Genomic DNA, 15,128 nt, shown 5'->3' on the forward strand with positions numbered 1-15,128 from the left:
CAAATTGATATGGGAGGACTGATTTAATCAATTGCAAACAGTTATGCTTTCCTCTTCAGAACTATTTGACAAGATATGTAACAAGAAGGCATCTTCTCCGAATCTGAAGCCATTGTTTTGATTCTCGAGCAAGGCCAGACGTCTTGGCGTGACGTCAAGAACAAGGGGGCGGGACCTTCTGAAACAGGCCATTTCCGGATTCACTTTGAAGTCATTTTTATTGGTGTTTTTCATTTGACTAAAAATATCAGTCTGCGTGTTTTGGGTATTTTAGATGCTATAAAACGTTTTTCTGACGTCAGTACGAAACAAAAAAAATAGTGCCGGCTGTCCTTTAAGTGTAGTGTGTACAAACCTCATAGCACAGTAAGAACACTACAACCCAATTTATTAACTGTCTTTCAAATGTCAAAAATATCCCTGATCAGTTAATACATTTGTCTCAAGGAATATGCAAGATATGGTGTTTACATACTATTTCGCAGATACTGGGAGGAGGAAATGGAAATAGATATGCACTGTGATTTATCAAGATTGCATCTGTTTTTAATAAGTTTCAATCGAAGGTGCAAAGTTAATGAAATCAACATCTATTGAAAAATGGAATCACTTTCAAATTTCAAAACATATTATTACACAACGAAATATTCAAGCTCAATAGTACCTACTTGTGTTAAATTCCGCAAAATCATGGATGGATTGTCCTGACCGCACGCTCTACAAACTCGCCACGGACGCCCTCGCCTTCATGCGCAAACAGTTCACGTCTAACACACAGACATAGGCTACCTGCAGTTGAAATTTGCATACTCGGCATGGCAGCCAATCAGAAGCCTGCTTCTTTCTTCCGGACTTTCGCAAGCGTCTAAGGTCGTCCATTTGCATATCATTTTCCAAAATAGATGCACAGAACCTCAGCCCAGAAGAAAGATTCAAAAGAAGCTAACAACATATGTGACGCGACAAACGTAAATTTACATTAAACCGTGACTGTAAAGTGTACTTGAGGGATATGAAAGGGGCATAGTGGCTTCTAGAAAGCAATGCAAACATTCCATTGTGCACCATGATGACAAATCACTACTGCAGAAAAATCTACGGCCATGGACATTTACCGTAAATTAACCAAGGTAGCATTTGTGGTAGGTACATTCTTAATTAAAATAACTTTATACTTTGTGACAATGTTTTTTAATGTGATTAGTCGTCTTCTTGTGTTTCAAGGAGTGAAAAATGGGGCAGGCAATTTTTCAGAGTTGTCTGCCCTGTTGTCCGCTAACTTTTTGTCACGAGTTTTTACTATAATTTGGACACATTCGGCGGGCCGGATTAAAAAGCCTAACCGGTCGTATGTGGCCCGCGGGCCGTAGTTTGCCCATGTCTGATGTAAAGTGACTCTACATTATATACAACAGTTAAACTGTAGAAATGTAGTTTATATACTAAAAGTGTCTGAACACTTTAATAGCGATATGCAGAGGGAGAGCAATGCGGTCTCACTGCAGAGCAAGCCAGCACAGTTAGCTTAGTCATTGCGCAATACACAATGTGGCTGCTGCCTCACCGCTCGTCTCCACTTAATATTTAAACAGTAAATGAGAAAATTCAGCAATTTTGAAAAAAAAATCCAAAAATGATTAAGTTAAATGGAAAAGAACTTCAAAGTACAAATCACTAAATAAATATATTCTTCTTTTCCCTACAAGGGGTCGCCACAGAGAATCAGTAACCTCCATCTTCAGAGGTATGATACGCATGTTTGCTTTGGCCAAGCTTTTACGTCGGATGCCCTTCCTGACACAACCCTCTGTATTTATCCAGGCTTGGGAGCGGCACAAGAAGACTTATGTCCCATTAAATAAATATAACTGTTTAATTTATTTTTTCATTTGATGTATCCATGATGACAGGCGAGGCACGGCCTCACCTGCCTCCCCTGACTGCACGTCACTGGCTGTGGAATCTTTGTAAAATAAGCTCAGTAGAAGTTATTTGAAGTGATTTTACAAATTATGGACACAACTCCTGAGGTGTCGGTTGTCCTTAAAGTCACATGGAGGAAATTAAACACATTTCACACCCACAGCAGTCGTAAAAGAATGAACATGGCAGATATTGCACATAAAAATCCCCGTGTGACCATTTGGCAAACTGCTTGAATACTACAACCCTGTATTTATTGATTATCAGGCAGCAAGTTTGATGGATAAAAATATAGACTCTGTCGTGATTGAACGGTGCTTTTCAAAAGGGGACTTTTTAAAACACATAATGAGCAGATAATAAAGCTTCTCTTTGAAGAAATCCTGGTAATTATTGCTTTGTTTTTTTTCATACCTTCTTTGCACTTTTAGCACATTTAGCTTATACCTGTGTTATTGATGACACACAAGGAAAAGAAAACAATCCCACCTCGATGGACACACACAACAGAATAACAGAGAAATGCTTTCTGACTGCACATTGGAATCTATCTACTAAATCTACTAAGGAAATATACTGCTTCTCGAAGAAATTTCTTCAGTAGAAAATGTAGTATCGGGAGAACCATTTTCCATAGAAATAAATGTCCTAATACACTCCAAGCGCGCCCTAAATTTAGACGTAAATATTTTCAAAATTTTGAAAATGCATCAAAAAATGTAACAAATACAAATTGCAATGATATTATTGCACAATAAATGGGAGTTGGTCATAATGTAAAAAACAAAGAATAAAGAATAAAAATGGTCATTTAACTTTTAAGTGTGTCCTCATCGTTTTTTCCCTCTTAAGTTCACGTTCTCTCTCAACATTTCTTTGACTCCCTGACCAGGGAGTAAAATAAGCTAATTTCATAAAACAGCAAAACCCTTCACTAAATTGCCAAGGTGGAGTGAGGTTTAATTTGGATTGTACTTACAACAGACATCTTAGACCACATAGGCTTAGTTATGCTGATGAGATGATTCCATGGCAAATGGGGAAATTAGGCCAGTCGTAGACCCCATAATCAGTCAGGACAATAGAAGTAATCAGTCAGGACAATAGAAGTAATCAGTGTAGCCTCAGGGACTAGTCCTCTGCTCCCCCCCAACCTTAGAGCAGGGACCTATCATAGCAGAGTCTGGCACTGCCACGTCTGAACAGTAGGGATATATATAGGGCGAAAACTACCAGCAGAAAATTTTAGTTCGCTGACGAAGCCTCTTGGATAAGAAGTGAAACGTTTTGAAAGAAATTTCAAGATATCGATGAGAAGGTTTCTTAAGCCGTCATTTGTACTTCTTTGAAGACAAGAGGCAATATTTTCCTGTTGAGTAACTTCGAATATTATGTCTGTAAGTAGAGGTGCCACTGTACTGTCTTTCTAAATAGCGGTTACATGTCAAACTCTTTTTTAAGGCAGTAATACGTCCACCGTTCCCAATCTTTATGATGCGAACATTTTTTTTGCAGCTGAAATACTCACACAGAACTGTGTGACATTTTGGCAACATGATGGCAAAACAAGATAATGGGGTGCGAGGTGGTGATTGGTTCAAAGTATTTGTGATAACTTCTTGTATTGCAAGTTTGAGAGTCAGGGAGTTGTACCAATAAAAAATATCAGCTTTGCACACTTTGACACAGATTCAAATTGAAAATGTCTTTGAACAAAAAACCTTGTACAAACCTGTACATCGAGTTTCACATTGACTCCGAACGTGTCCATATAAAATGCACTTTTTGGAGGTTTCTTCCAGTAATAACAACACTGAGTGTACCCTGTTTCCAAAATAAGTTAGAAGAAATTCTAAAACATTTACGCATGATGACATTTAAAGGACAACTGACAACATTTTTGTGTTTCCTAACTGACATCAGAAAAATATTTTTAGCATCTAAAATACCCAAAACATGCAGGCTGATATTTTTAGTCAAATGCAAAACACCAATAAAAATGAGTTAAAGTGTCCCAGAACTACTTCAAAATGACCTCGGAGATGCAGAGTTTCAGAAGGTTCCGCCCCCTTGTTCGTGACGCCACGCCAGGACGTCTTCCCTTGCTCTAGAATCAAACAATGGCTTCAGATTCGGAGAAGATGCTTTCTTGTTACTCAGTTATGAATATGATTCAAATAGTTCTGAACAGGAAAACATAAATGTTTGCGATCGATTAAAGAAGTCCTCCTGTATCAATTCGAGCCGTCAGGACTCCAATGTAGCGGCGTCAGGACTCCAATGTAGCGTCCCACAAAATGTACAAGATGGCGCCCAAACTCTGTTGGAAATAGGCTGATTTGTCTGCTGGAAATTTTTGTCAACTAGTATCAAATAGTGGTCTTGGTGCAACACACAACGATTCACCATCGCATTATTTATGTTTTTTTTCTTCTAATTTCGCCACCAACACGGATCAAAACAAAGTTTTCAGACCAAACAAAGTACCCAAAATGCATTGTGTCTCACTTTCTTGGTCAGGGGTGTTCCAGACGTGATGTCACATCAGCCATCGTCATCAACTCGAAAACAAGACTTCCTGAATATTCAGCGCGAGTCTTAGAACGTAAAATAGAACTCTATGCGGTGGAATCTTTGTAAAATACGCTCAGTAGAAGTCATTTGAAGTGATTTAGCAAATTATGGACACAACTTGTCAGTGGGCGTCGGTTGTCCTTTAAATATTACCACTGGGACCCAGTGACTGGGTGCAGTAAAGGTTGACAATAAAATGTTTACGGGAGTGGGATTATTCAGTAGAAGGGGGAAAAACCTGGACAGATTTGGATGTGTTGTTATTGTGGTTGTCCTCCAAAATAAAAACGTGATTTTCAATGCAAGTCATATGTGGTCATTTGTTCATTTGAGAACAGAAAAAAAACACACACACAAAAAAGATTGCTTTTGGTGGTTTTTGCATTTCTTCCTCTACTTGCTGTCCATTTTACCCACTCTGAGTGCAGCTCCAGGAGTATCAAAAGTCTTCTGAATCAAACAAGGTTCCATTTCAGAAATGTCATCTGTGTTTGCTGTCATCAGACCTGAACACCTGTATGATGAAGGTGGAACATTTGAGATCTCATTGTCTGAATGCTCCTCATCAACTTTTGCTGATGTTCTACTTTTGTTATACCCAACCGTACGACATCCCTGGAAGACATGACAAAATTCATATTTAGTCCAATCATGAAATAACTGCACACCATCGATGAAATGATCAACATACTGAAGGAAATAAACAAGGTAGATGTTGCTAGATTCGATGATAATTGATCAAGATTAATTCACCCGTTAAAATTATGAGCAACGTTTAATTTGGCTAAATATACTCTTATGTCTATAGGTAACATCCGAGTTACGACCACCCGTACTTACGACCACGACCGCCAGACCGTTTTTGTTTTTTTTTAATTCTATGGCTGCCACCGCTACAGCCAGCAACCCGACAGAGACAGAGGTCCGTGCAGGATGATTTATTAAGATACAAAACAAATCGCTGGTCCCAAAAAGAGAACCAGGGGAATAATCAAAAATAAAGAATACCAAAAACGACAAGTGGCGGGGGTAATGGGAAACCCGACAATGGCGAGAAGCAACTCTCACACGGTGGTGCAGAAACGGAACAATAATAATAATAATACAGTAAAGTCTCGTTAAATCGATATTCAAGGGAGTCCGAAAAAATATCGATATAACCGGGAGTAGCGATATATCCGACCCTGTTTGCATGTAATTTTCTCAGTGCGTGTATAGAAATAGTATCGATATAACCGGGACTATCGATATATCCGATATCGATATAACGAGACTTTACTGTAATACATTTCATGTATAAGCGCCTTTCAAACCTGGGGGGGGGGGGGGGGGGGCTCGAATGAAGATATAGAAAGTCCGGGGTAACACAAAGTACAAATACAAGTTGACAGCGTCCCATTTTCGTACTTACTGTCCTGAAGAAGGAAGTGGTGGAATTGGTGAGGCATGGCCTCGCCCCCAGCTGTCAATCCGAACGTGACAATTGCGGGGAGGGAGGGCTGTCCACCGACGCCGAGGCGGAGTGGGTGGGATCGCCGCACATCAAATGCCGCGTCGGGCTCACGGTCGGCGCCGCCGCCTCCTTAAGACAGGTGACCTCTTCTGGCTTCTCCGTGAGCAGGTAGAGCGATTTTTGGAAAGCTCGCATGCGTGGGAAGCCGTGCGTATTTGGGTCAGCAGAAAGCGTGTGCCCCGACACAGTAATAAAGATCGATAATACAAAATATAAAATGATAAAAATGACACTAAAAGTTATAAGATTTATAAATGAACTGTCAACATTTTGGTATATAATAGTATTGAATAGAAAACGTTGCTTAAAAACAACAGATTGACATCATATACTATCCTGTCGTATAGGAGATGCCAGCGTCATTTGTTAAGATCACGTGATCCTCGCATCAGCCATTTTAAATGCTTTTTGATTTACGACCGTTTGACTAACGACTGTTTTGTCGGAACGGAATCCAGTCGTAACTCGGATGTTACCTGTATATATATATTATAGAGCCGCATAAATATCCTGCTTTTATGGATCAAAAGCTTCCCGACCTCTGCTCTACTTACTCATTTGACATCCTGGCCACAGATTCCAGAGATAGGTAGCCAGCTGTGGTGAGGTTGTCTCTGTATCTCTCCATCTTGATGGTAACCAGCCACTGTTCCACCGAGTGGAAGGCGTTGGATATGCTCTGACCCAACAGTGGACTAATGGATAAAAGGCATAACAGGTTGTGAGATGTGAAAAGACACATTAGTGTTAAGTAATTGTCTTTACACAAATGTTAAAAGACACATTAGCTTTGTATTACTATACAGTAGAATCCAAATGCTGACTGTTTTTTTCATTATTAAAAGTAGCAAAGTGCTTCACTTAAAGGACAACCGACACCATTTATTTTGTTTCCTAACTGACATCAGAAAAACGTTTTATAGCATCTGAAATACCCAAAACACGCAGGCTGATATTTTCAGTCAAATGCAAAACACCAACAAAAAATGAGTTAAAGTGTCCCAAAACTACTTCAAAATGACCTCAGAAAGTTTCAGTTTCAGAAGGTCCCGCCCCTTTGTTCGTGACGTCATGCCAGGATGTCTTGCCTTGCCCGAGAATCAAAACAATGGCTTCAGATTCGGAGAAGATGCTTTCTTGTTACTCATCCAGTTATGAATATGATTCAATTAGTTCTGAAGAGGAAAACATAAATGTTTGCAATCAATTAAAGAAGTCCTTCCGCATCAATAGATTTTTGTCAACAGGTATCAAATAGTAGTCTTGGTGCAACACACGATTCACCATTGCGTTATTTATGTGTTTTCCTTCTAATTTCGCCATTAAGACGGATCAACACGAAGTTTTCACACCAAACAAAGTACCCAAAATGCATTGTGTGTCGGATTCTCGGTCAGGGGCGTTCCAGACGTGACATCACGTCAGGCATCGTCATCGACTCGAAAACAAGACTTTCTGAATATTCAGCGCGAGTCTTAAAACGTAAAATATAGCTATATGCTGTGGAATCATTGTAAAATGTGCTCAGTAGAAGTCATTTGAAGTGATTTTACAAATTATGGACACAACTTGTCCGAAGGTGTCGCTTGTGCTTTAGGGTTGATTTGACACTGCAGGCCATGAATGAGGCCCACAGTTGGATTATATTTCTCATTTTGATCTTAACTCATTCACTGCTATAGCCGACTATATTTGGGAATTGGATTGGATTTAACTTTATTAGTCTCACAATGGAGAAATGTACATTTCACGGCAGAAAAGTTATGAAAGGAAGATGAAAGGAATGAAAGAAGTAGAACAGGGGTCGGGAACCTAAGGCTCGAAAAAAAACGACAATATGTATTTTGTTTTATCGGCGAGCCATATGCAATCATCAAAAGAGCCATATATGGCTCTATGGCTCTTTTGATTATTGCATATGGCTCGCCGATAAAACTAAATACATATTGTGGGTTTTTTTTCGCCGTTCATTCCCCGTTGGGGCTGCAGTTGGCGGAAAGCGCAATTTTGATTGGATGACACTGACCTAGAATGGCCGAAAGCGCCATTTTGATTGGATGATAGTGGCCGTCATGTTGAAACAGGTAAACGCCCCTTTAAATGAGCCCAACTAGTGCACTTCAGCGTGAATGCACCGGAGCATTAGAGGAGAGAAAATGTTCTGATTCTAATTTGCAATGAAACAATACCATCGATGAAACAGTCGAATGTCAGTGACATTTTAACAAGCCCCATGTTAACGTTAGCATCAACATACTTCTGCGAGAAGTAGATTGCAGATAGCAAGTGTGGAAGCAGCTTATTAGCCGTGTGCAGGCTAGCTAGCAGTAACTTCGCCTCTGGACCGGCAAATTGAATTTCATTCCGAACGTTTGCCTGGATTTTTACCAATCACGAGGAACGGAAAACCATTCATGTTAACGGTGAGTACTATCACAAAGTTATTTTAAATAATACATTCTGATATTGTGTTGAAAAGTGGCCGCACGTGCATGTGTCTGTGTGTGTGTGTGTGTGTGTGTGTGTGTGTGTGTGTGTGTGTGTGTTTGTGTGTGTGCGCACGCGAGCGTTTGTATGTGCGCGCGCTCGCGTGCATATGGCTCTCACTGAAAAACATTTCTAAATATTTTACTTTTATGGCTCTCTTACTCAAAAAGGTACCCCTGTAGTAGAACAACTAAATGAGCTGCTGGAAAGGCAGGCACTCTCGCGGCGCCATCTTTAAGTCAAAAGAACAACAACAACAACAAAAAACAATTGAAAGTATGATGTGGAGAACCATTCCTGAATTTGTTCATGTTTTGTTTTTTCTTGCGGGGGTGTGCATTTCAAGCTTCGGTCGGACCTTTGGCAATGTTTTTCCCTCTCACGAGGGGGCAGCTCTTTCCTTTTGTACAGCTGCCCCCAATTTCAATGCAGATAACTCTCCAACCAAGTAAGCTCGAAATAAACGTTTTTTTTCTGATGAAAGAAGAGAGTCTCAGGTTTCTTACGCTGCATTGATTGTTTATGTAGTCCTAAAACTCAATATTCTGCAGGTCCTGCAATTTCAGTGAAAATGACAAAAACCCTCGACAGTGGAGTGGACACATCGTCTGGCAGTGAATGAGTCAATGAACACTTGTTCACATAAAAAAATGAAATGAAATGTGAACACATTACATACGTGATATGAGACGCATCAGCACATCATGGTGCCCCGTGTGGAAACAAATACATATGCCAGTATTTTATGCACTATTAAGTCACTTAAGAGTAGAATGTGCACCTTCAAGGAATGGCATATTTTAAATGTTTTCTTTACATGTACTGTATGTATTGGCCGCACCGCATGAAAAGACACATTGAATAGATGTGACAATATAATAATAATAATAATAATAATAATAATAATAATAATAATAATAATGACAATAACAAAAATAACAATAACAATAATAATAATACTAATAATAATAATAATAATAATAATAATAATAATAATAATAATAATAATACATTTCATTTGTAAGCGCCTTTCAATACTCAAGGTAACTTTACAGTCACAAGATCAGTTTTTCTGTCGGTGAGCACTGGCAGCCACGTGCACCAGCATTCACTCAACCTGAAAGTAACTCAGATAGAAAACTAGCTAGCTCGCCAGCCAGCTACCAGATAGCCAGCCAGCTAGCTAGCTAATAGATAGCCAGCTAATAGATAACTAATAGACAGCCAGCCAGCTAGATAGCCAATAGATAGCCAGCCAACTGGCTAGCTACTAGACATCCAACATAGATAGCCAGATAGCTAGAGTAAGCCGAATCTGCAGAAACAAAACATTTCAATATAATAAATTGAAGTTGTTTTTTTTGGGGGCTGAGTTTATTTCCAATAGATGGAAATATGCCCAAGCATATCACCTCTGCTGTAAAAAAAGTGCTTGACAGAACATTTAAAATACTACGCCCAAAAAGTCAGAATATTGATCCATATATAAAACTCATCAGATTATAAACTGCACTGTCAGCTTTTGTAAAAAAAGTCGTGTTTTTCAGGCTTTTTTTATAGTACGGAAAATACGGTATGTTGCACAGTGTTTGTGGAAGTAAATATTGTCAATGAATACTTGTTCACATAACAAAATGAAATGAAATGTGAACACATTACATACGTGATATGAGACGCATCAGCACATCATGGTGCCCCGTGTGGAAACAAATACATATGCCAGTATTTTATGCACTATTAAGTCACTTAAGAGTAGAATGTGCACAAGGAATGGCATATTTTAAATGTTTTCTTTACATGTACTGTATGTATTGGCCGCACCGCATGAAAAGACACATTGAATAGATGTGACAATATAATAATAATAATAATAGTAATAATAATAATAATAATAATAATAATAATAATAATAATAATAATAATAATAATAATAATACATTTCATTTGTAAGCGCCTTTCAATACTCAAGGTAACTTTACAGTCACAAGATCAGTTTTTCTGTCGGTGAGCACTGGCAGCCACGTGCACCAGCATTCACTCAACCTGAAAGTAACTCAGATAGAAAACTAGCTAGCTCGCCAGCCAGCTACCAGATAGCCAGCCAGCTAATAGATAACTAATAGACAGCCAGCCAGCTAGATAGCCAATAGATAGCCAGCCAACTGGCTAGCTACTAGACATCCAACATAGATAGCCAGATAGCTAGAGTAAGCCGAATCTGCAGAAACAAAACATTTCAATATAATAAATTGAAGTTGTTTTTTTTGGGGGCTGAGTTTATGTCCAATAGATGGAAATATGCCCAAGCATATCACCTCTGCTGTAAAAAAAGTGCTTGACAGAACATTTAAAATACTACGCCCAAAAAGTCAGAATATTGATCCATATATAAAACTCATCAGATTATAAACTGCACTGTCGGCTTTTGTAAAAAAAGTCGTGTTTTTCAGGCTTTTTTTATAGTACGGAAAATACGGTATGTTGCACAGTGTTTGTGGAAGTAAATATTGTCTTGCAGGTGAGGGCTACTTTTAGGATCTCATCACGCCCATGTAGTGGGGTGTAGGATGACATTTTGCGGATATGAGAAAATGCTCCTGGATCTCTTTATTTAATGGCGACGTCCTGTGTAAAAAGACAATTTCATGTCTATTACTTGAATGGAATGTGAGGGCCGAATACGACTTTTGTCATGAGAGAGTTGACAGCGGGGCGGCGCCTCCGCTCCTGACGTCCGCCAGTTGCTGTCAATTCCCTCATCACCGACGGTTGGACATTTAAACCCGACGCTGGCACTTACCCAGCGTCGGAAGATACGTCGTCTCGCGCCTGGCCCGTACTTTGAACTTTAATTCAGTACGTGAGTTGCTTCGCCCGAGAATTGTCTAGCCACGATCGCGTCTGTTTTTATGCACCGCATCGTATGCTGTTTTGCACCCTCGTGTGCCTTTTATTTTGTTAGTTAGTGTGGTTGGGTGGATTGCCGCTGCCCGCCCACTAGCCACTAGACTTGTTTTGCAAACCTTTTACCGGGTCCGTGTCACCTTGGACCCGCGCTTTCTGTTAATAAATCATCTGCCTGCACCAACGCCTCTGTCACCTGCTTGGCAATCCACTACCACTCCCTACGTTCCCACTCGTCAGCTGCCACTGTCGTTGTCGGAACGTGACAACTTTAAACTTTAGTGCCAACGTTTTTTGGTTTAATTTCAATTTTAAATTCTAAAATTCAGATTCAGTTTTTAAAAATAAAGATTTTAAATAACAAAAGAAACAAAATAAATTTGATGTATGTCAGTCAAATAAATCTGAATCAGAAAACCTTTATTAGAAATTTGCAATATGTTACAATAATAAATGTTGTGAATGCAACTTTAGTTATTCAAATATGTATGAATCAAATTCAGTTTCTGATGTACTGAATGTCCCATTTTTTTTAATTTGAAAGGATTTTGTGGTTCCTGTTAGCTTCTTTGTATTGAGAAGCGCCGTGTCTGAAATAACGTCTGCCCGGACACCCGGGTCGTGCAACTTTTATGTCGGGCGTACAATTTACAGAACGTCTACGCCCTGGTGGCCGACAACTTTTCCAAGAAGAAAAAAAAAGAAAGCAAACGTTTGAACGAATATTTTGAAATCAGAATAAATAAATCTTCATTCATTTGGAAATTTCGGAATTTCGGTTCGTTTGTCAATTTGCATACTGGGCACGGCAGCCAATTGGAAGCCTGCTTTCTGCTTCCGGACTTTCCCCGAGTGTTATAGGAGATGCCAGCGTGATGTCGTTTGTTATGATCACGTGATCGGCCGCTAACTTCCGGGAGGCCAATAGCCAAGTAAACACAACAGTTGTCAACGTGTGTGATCATTGTTTTGGAAGCTTATGCCTTTCATTTTCTGTTTTGATGAATGAAAGTCTTCGCGTTTTAGTAGGATGGTGATATCGTGTGTGGTTGTTGGCTGTACGAACCGTTTTGTGAAAGGATCCGGGTTAAAATTTCATCGATAACCGATTGCTGAAGAAAACAAACTGGTTCATTTTTTGACACAGCAGCCAATTAGAAGTCTGCTTTGTGCTTCGGACTTTCCCAAGTGTTATAAGGTCGTGCATTTGCATGTCATTTTCCAAAGTAGACAAACAGAACCTCAGCCCCAGAATAAAGATTCAAAAGAAGCTAACTAAGGCTACAAAAGGTATACGTACATTATTCTGTGACTGTAAAGTGACCTTGAAAGTTTTGAAAGGCGCTTAGAAATTAAATGTATCATTATTTTTACATTAGTTTAGTTGTCTTATTGTGTTTCAAGTTGTGAAAAATAGGGCAGGCAACTATATGGCCGGGCAGGCAACTTTTCAGAGTTGTCTGCCCTGGTGTCCGGTAACTTTTTGTCACTAGTTTCAGACACTGGTTTGATAATTTTTGTTTGGCGACCGCTCACGAAACACTTCAACATTCTTACATTATGAAATTGCCTAAAGTTTCATAAAGCCTTTAAAGGTCAACCGACGCTTCCGGACAAGTTGTGTCCATAATTTGTAAAATCACTTCAAATGACTTCTACTGAGCATACTTTACAAAGAATCCACGGCATATACATGGCTATATTTTACGTTTTACGTTCCTCTTCAGAACTACTTGAATCATATTCATAACTGGAGGAGTAACAAGAAAGCATCTTCTCAGAATCTGAAGCCATTGTTTTGATTCTAGAGCAAGGCAAAGACGTCTTGCCGTGACGTCACGAACAAGGGGGCGGGACATTCTGAAACTCACCATCCCGAGGTCAATTTGAAGTAGTTTTGGGAGACCTTAACTCATTTTTATTGGTGTTTTGTATTTGACTAAAAATATCAGTCTGCGTGTTTTCGGTATTTTGGATGTTATAAAACGTTTTTCTGATGTCAGTTAGGAAACAAAAAAATGGTGTCGGTTGTCCTTTAAAGTCCTTCAAAACCACCATAAAGACTCAATCAGTTTGTCATAATGTCAACAAATAAAAAGGAGAAATGTAGACGAATCTGTTGATCATGTCAAACATTCCTCACCGTGTACACTTTCCGATTTGTGTTTTTAGTGTGTCTGGGTTCCGAATCATCTTGTCAAGCATGCTGATTATCTGATCAAATTTGGGGCGTTCTCCTCTGTCTTTCTTCCAACAATCCAGCATCAGCTGATGAAGGGCAGGGGCGCAGTCCATCGGGGCTGGAAGACGGTAGCTCTCCTCTAAAGCTTTCATGACCTGCAGATGGAATACCGGGGAGAGTACCTCGCTTCCGTTACACAGCCGTTTCATGCTAGGTTAAACAAGGAACATCGGTTACTATCGTGGATAGTTTATCAGGTTATATAAATAATAATAATAATAATAATAATAATAATAATAATAATAATAATACATTTCATTTATAAGCGCCTTTCAAAACTCTCAAGGACACTTTACAGTCACAGAATATTTTTTTCTGCGGGCGAGCAGCGGCAGCCACATGCGCCAGCGTTCACTCAACCCGGCCACATGCTTATTTCATACATGTTAATTCTAATGATTTTGTCGGGAGACTGGAGATTTTGACAACACTCACTTTATAAAGCAACTATTGACACAATTCATTTGTAAGTTGTAATTTGTAAAAAAAACTAAATACATTTTTATACTAATTGCATGTATAAATAAACAATGAAAACATGTTTGTGTTTACTTCTAATTTATACTTTTGTAACGTTCACATTGTTTTAACGCGCACCACAGAGTCTAGAGAATGAAAATCTCCCGATTTATGATTTCTGAAACTTAACAGATATGAGATTCTGAATTGCAATGCAGACCTGACAGGAGAGTAAATAAATAAAAGCAATTACAAACAAAGGCCACTGATTCGCTGTGGCGACCCCTGAAGGGAAAACCCGAAAGGTAAAATAGAAAAAAATCGTCAATTGATCAATTGACTCCAGAGAACCAACTCTTTGTTTCAAAAAAAAAAATCAAAAAGAAAAAAAAAACAATTTGCCTCTTTTTCAGCAGTTTGAATTTTTAGACCACCACTTACGTCTTGATTAGACATGTCCCAGTATGGCCTTTCTCCAAAAGACATGACCTCCCACATGACAACACCATAACTCCACACGTCACTTGCTGAGGTGAATTTACAGAACTGGATGGCCTCTGGAGCGGTCCATCGGATGGATATTTTTCCACCCTGTTCAGAGAAATAGAGCTGAGTGGGTTTTTTTTCTTCTTTTGTTTAAACAAAAAAAATGGCCATGAATTTCCGGTGCCCAAGACTGAAAGCAAGACATTGAATGAACTCACCGTGGTTGAGTAGACAGCGTCAGGATCATCATTTATCATCCTGGAGAGGCCAAAGTCAGACACTTTGCATACAAGATTGCTGTTGACAAGGATGTTACGAGCAGCCAGATTTCGATGGACGTATCCCATATTGGCAAGATATCTCATCCCCGATGCTATGCCCCGCAGCATCCCAACCAATTGAATGATTGTAAACTGACCATCATGTATCTGTGCAAAAAAAAAACATGAAGATAACCGGTGTCTGAAATAACGTCTGCCCGGAGGCCCGGGGCGTACAACTTTTACATCGGGCGAACAACTTTGAAAACGTCTCGGCCCG

General features: G+C 39.4%; 1 protein-coding gene across 3 annotated transcripts in view; it reads right to left on the bottom strand.

Moving 5' to 3' along the window:
• Window positions 1-524: 524 nt before the first annotated feature.
• Window positions 525-15,128, bottom strand: part of epha7 (eph receptor A7) — an 89,787-nt gene continuing 75,183 nt past the window's right edge. For 2 of the 3 annotated variants that reach the window (XM_089021681.1, XM_089021679.1), the window contains exons 13-17: window positions 14,807-15,016; window positions 14,544-14,693; window positions 13,545-13,738; window positions 6,565-6,705; window positions 525-5,112 (exon numbers count right to left, since the gene is read on the bottom strand). In XM_089021681.1, the coding sequence (XP_088877807.1) occupies window positions 4,998-5,112; window positions 6,565-6,705; window positions 13,545-13,738; window positions 14,544-14,693; window positions 14,807-15,016 (810 nt within the window). In that variant the 3' untranslated portion in view covers window positions 525-4,997. Of the gene's footprint in view, window positions 5,113-6,564; window positions 6,706-7,073; window positions 7,186-13,544; window positions 13,739-14,543; window positions 14,694-14,806; window positions 15,017-15,128 lie in introns of those variants that run through there. The other variant, XM_089021682.1, reaches the window with a different exon arrangement.

The sequence above is a fragment of the Hippocampus bargibanti genome, linkage group LG19 (assembly GCF_051943395.1).
Source record: "Hippocampus bargibanti isolate YZ-2025 linkage group LG19, ASM5194339v1, whole genome shotgun sequence".
Lineage (NCBI taxonomy): Eukaryota > Metazoa > Chordata > Actinopteri > Syngnathiformes > Syngnathidae > Hippocampus > Hippocampus bargibanti.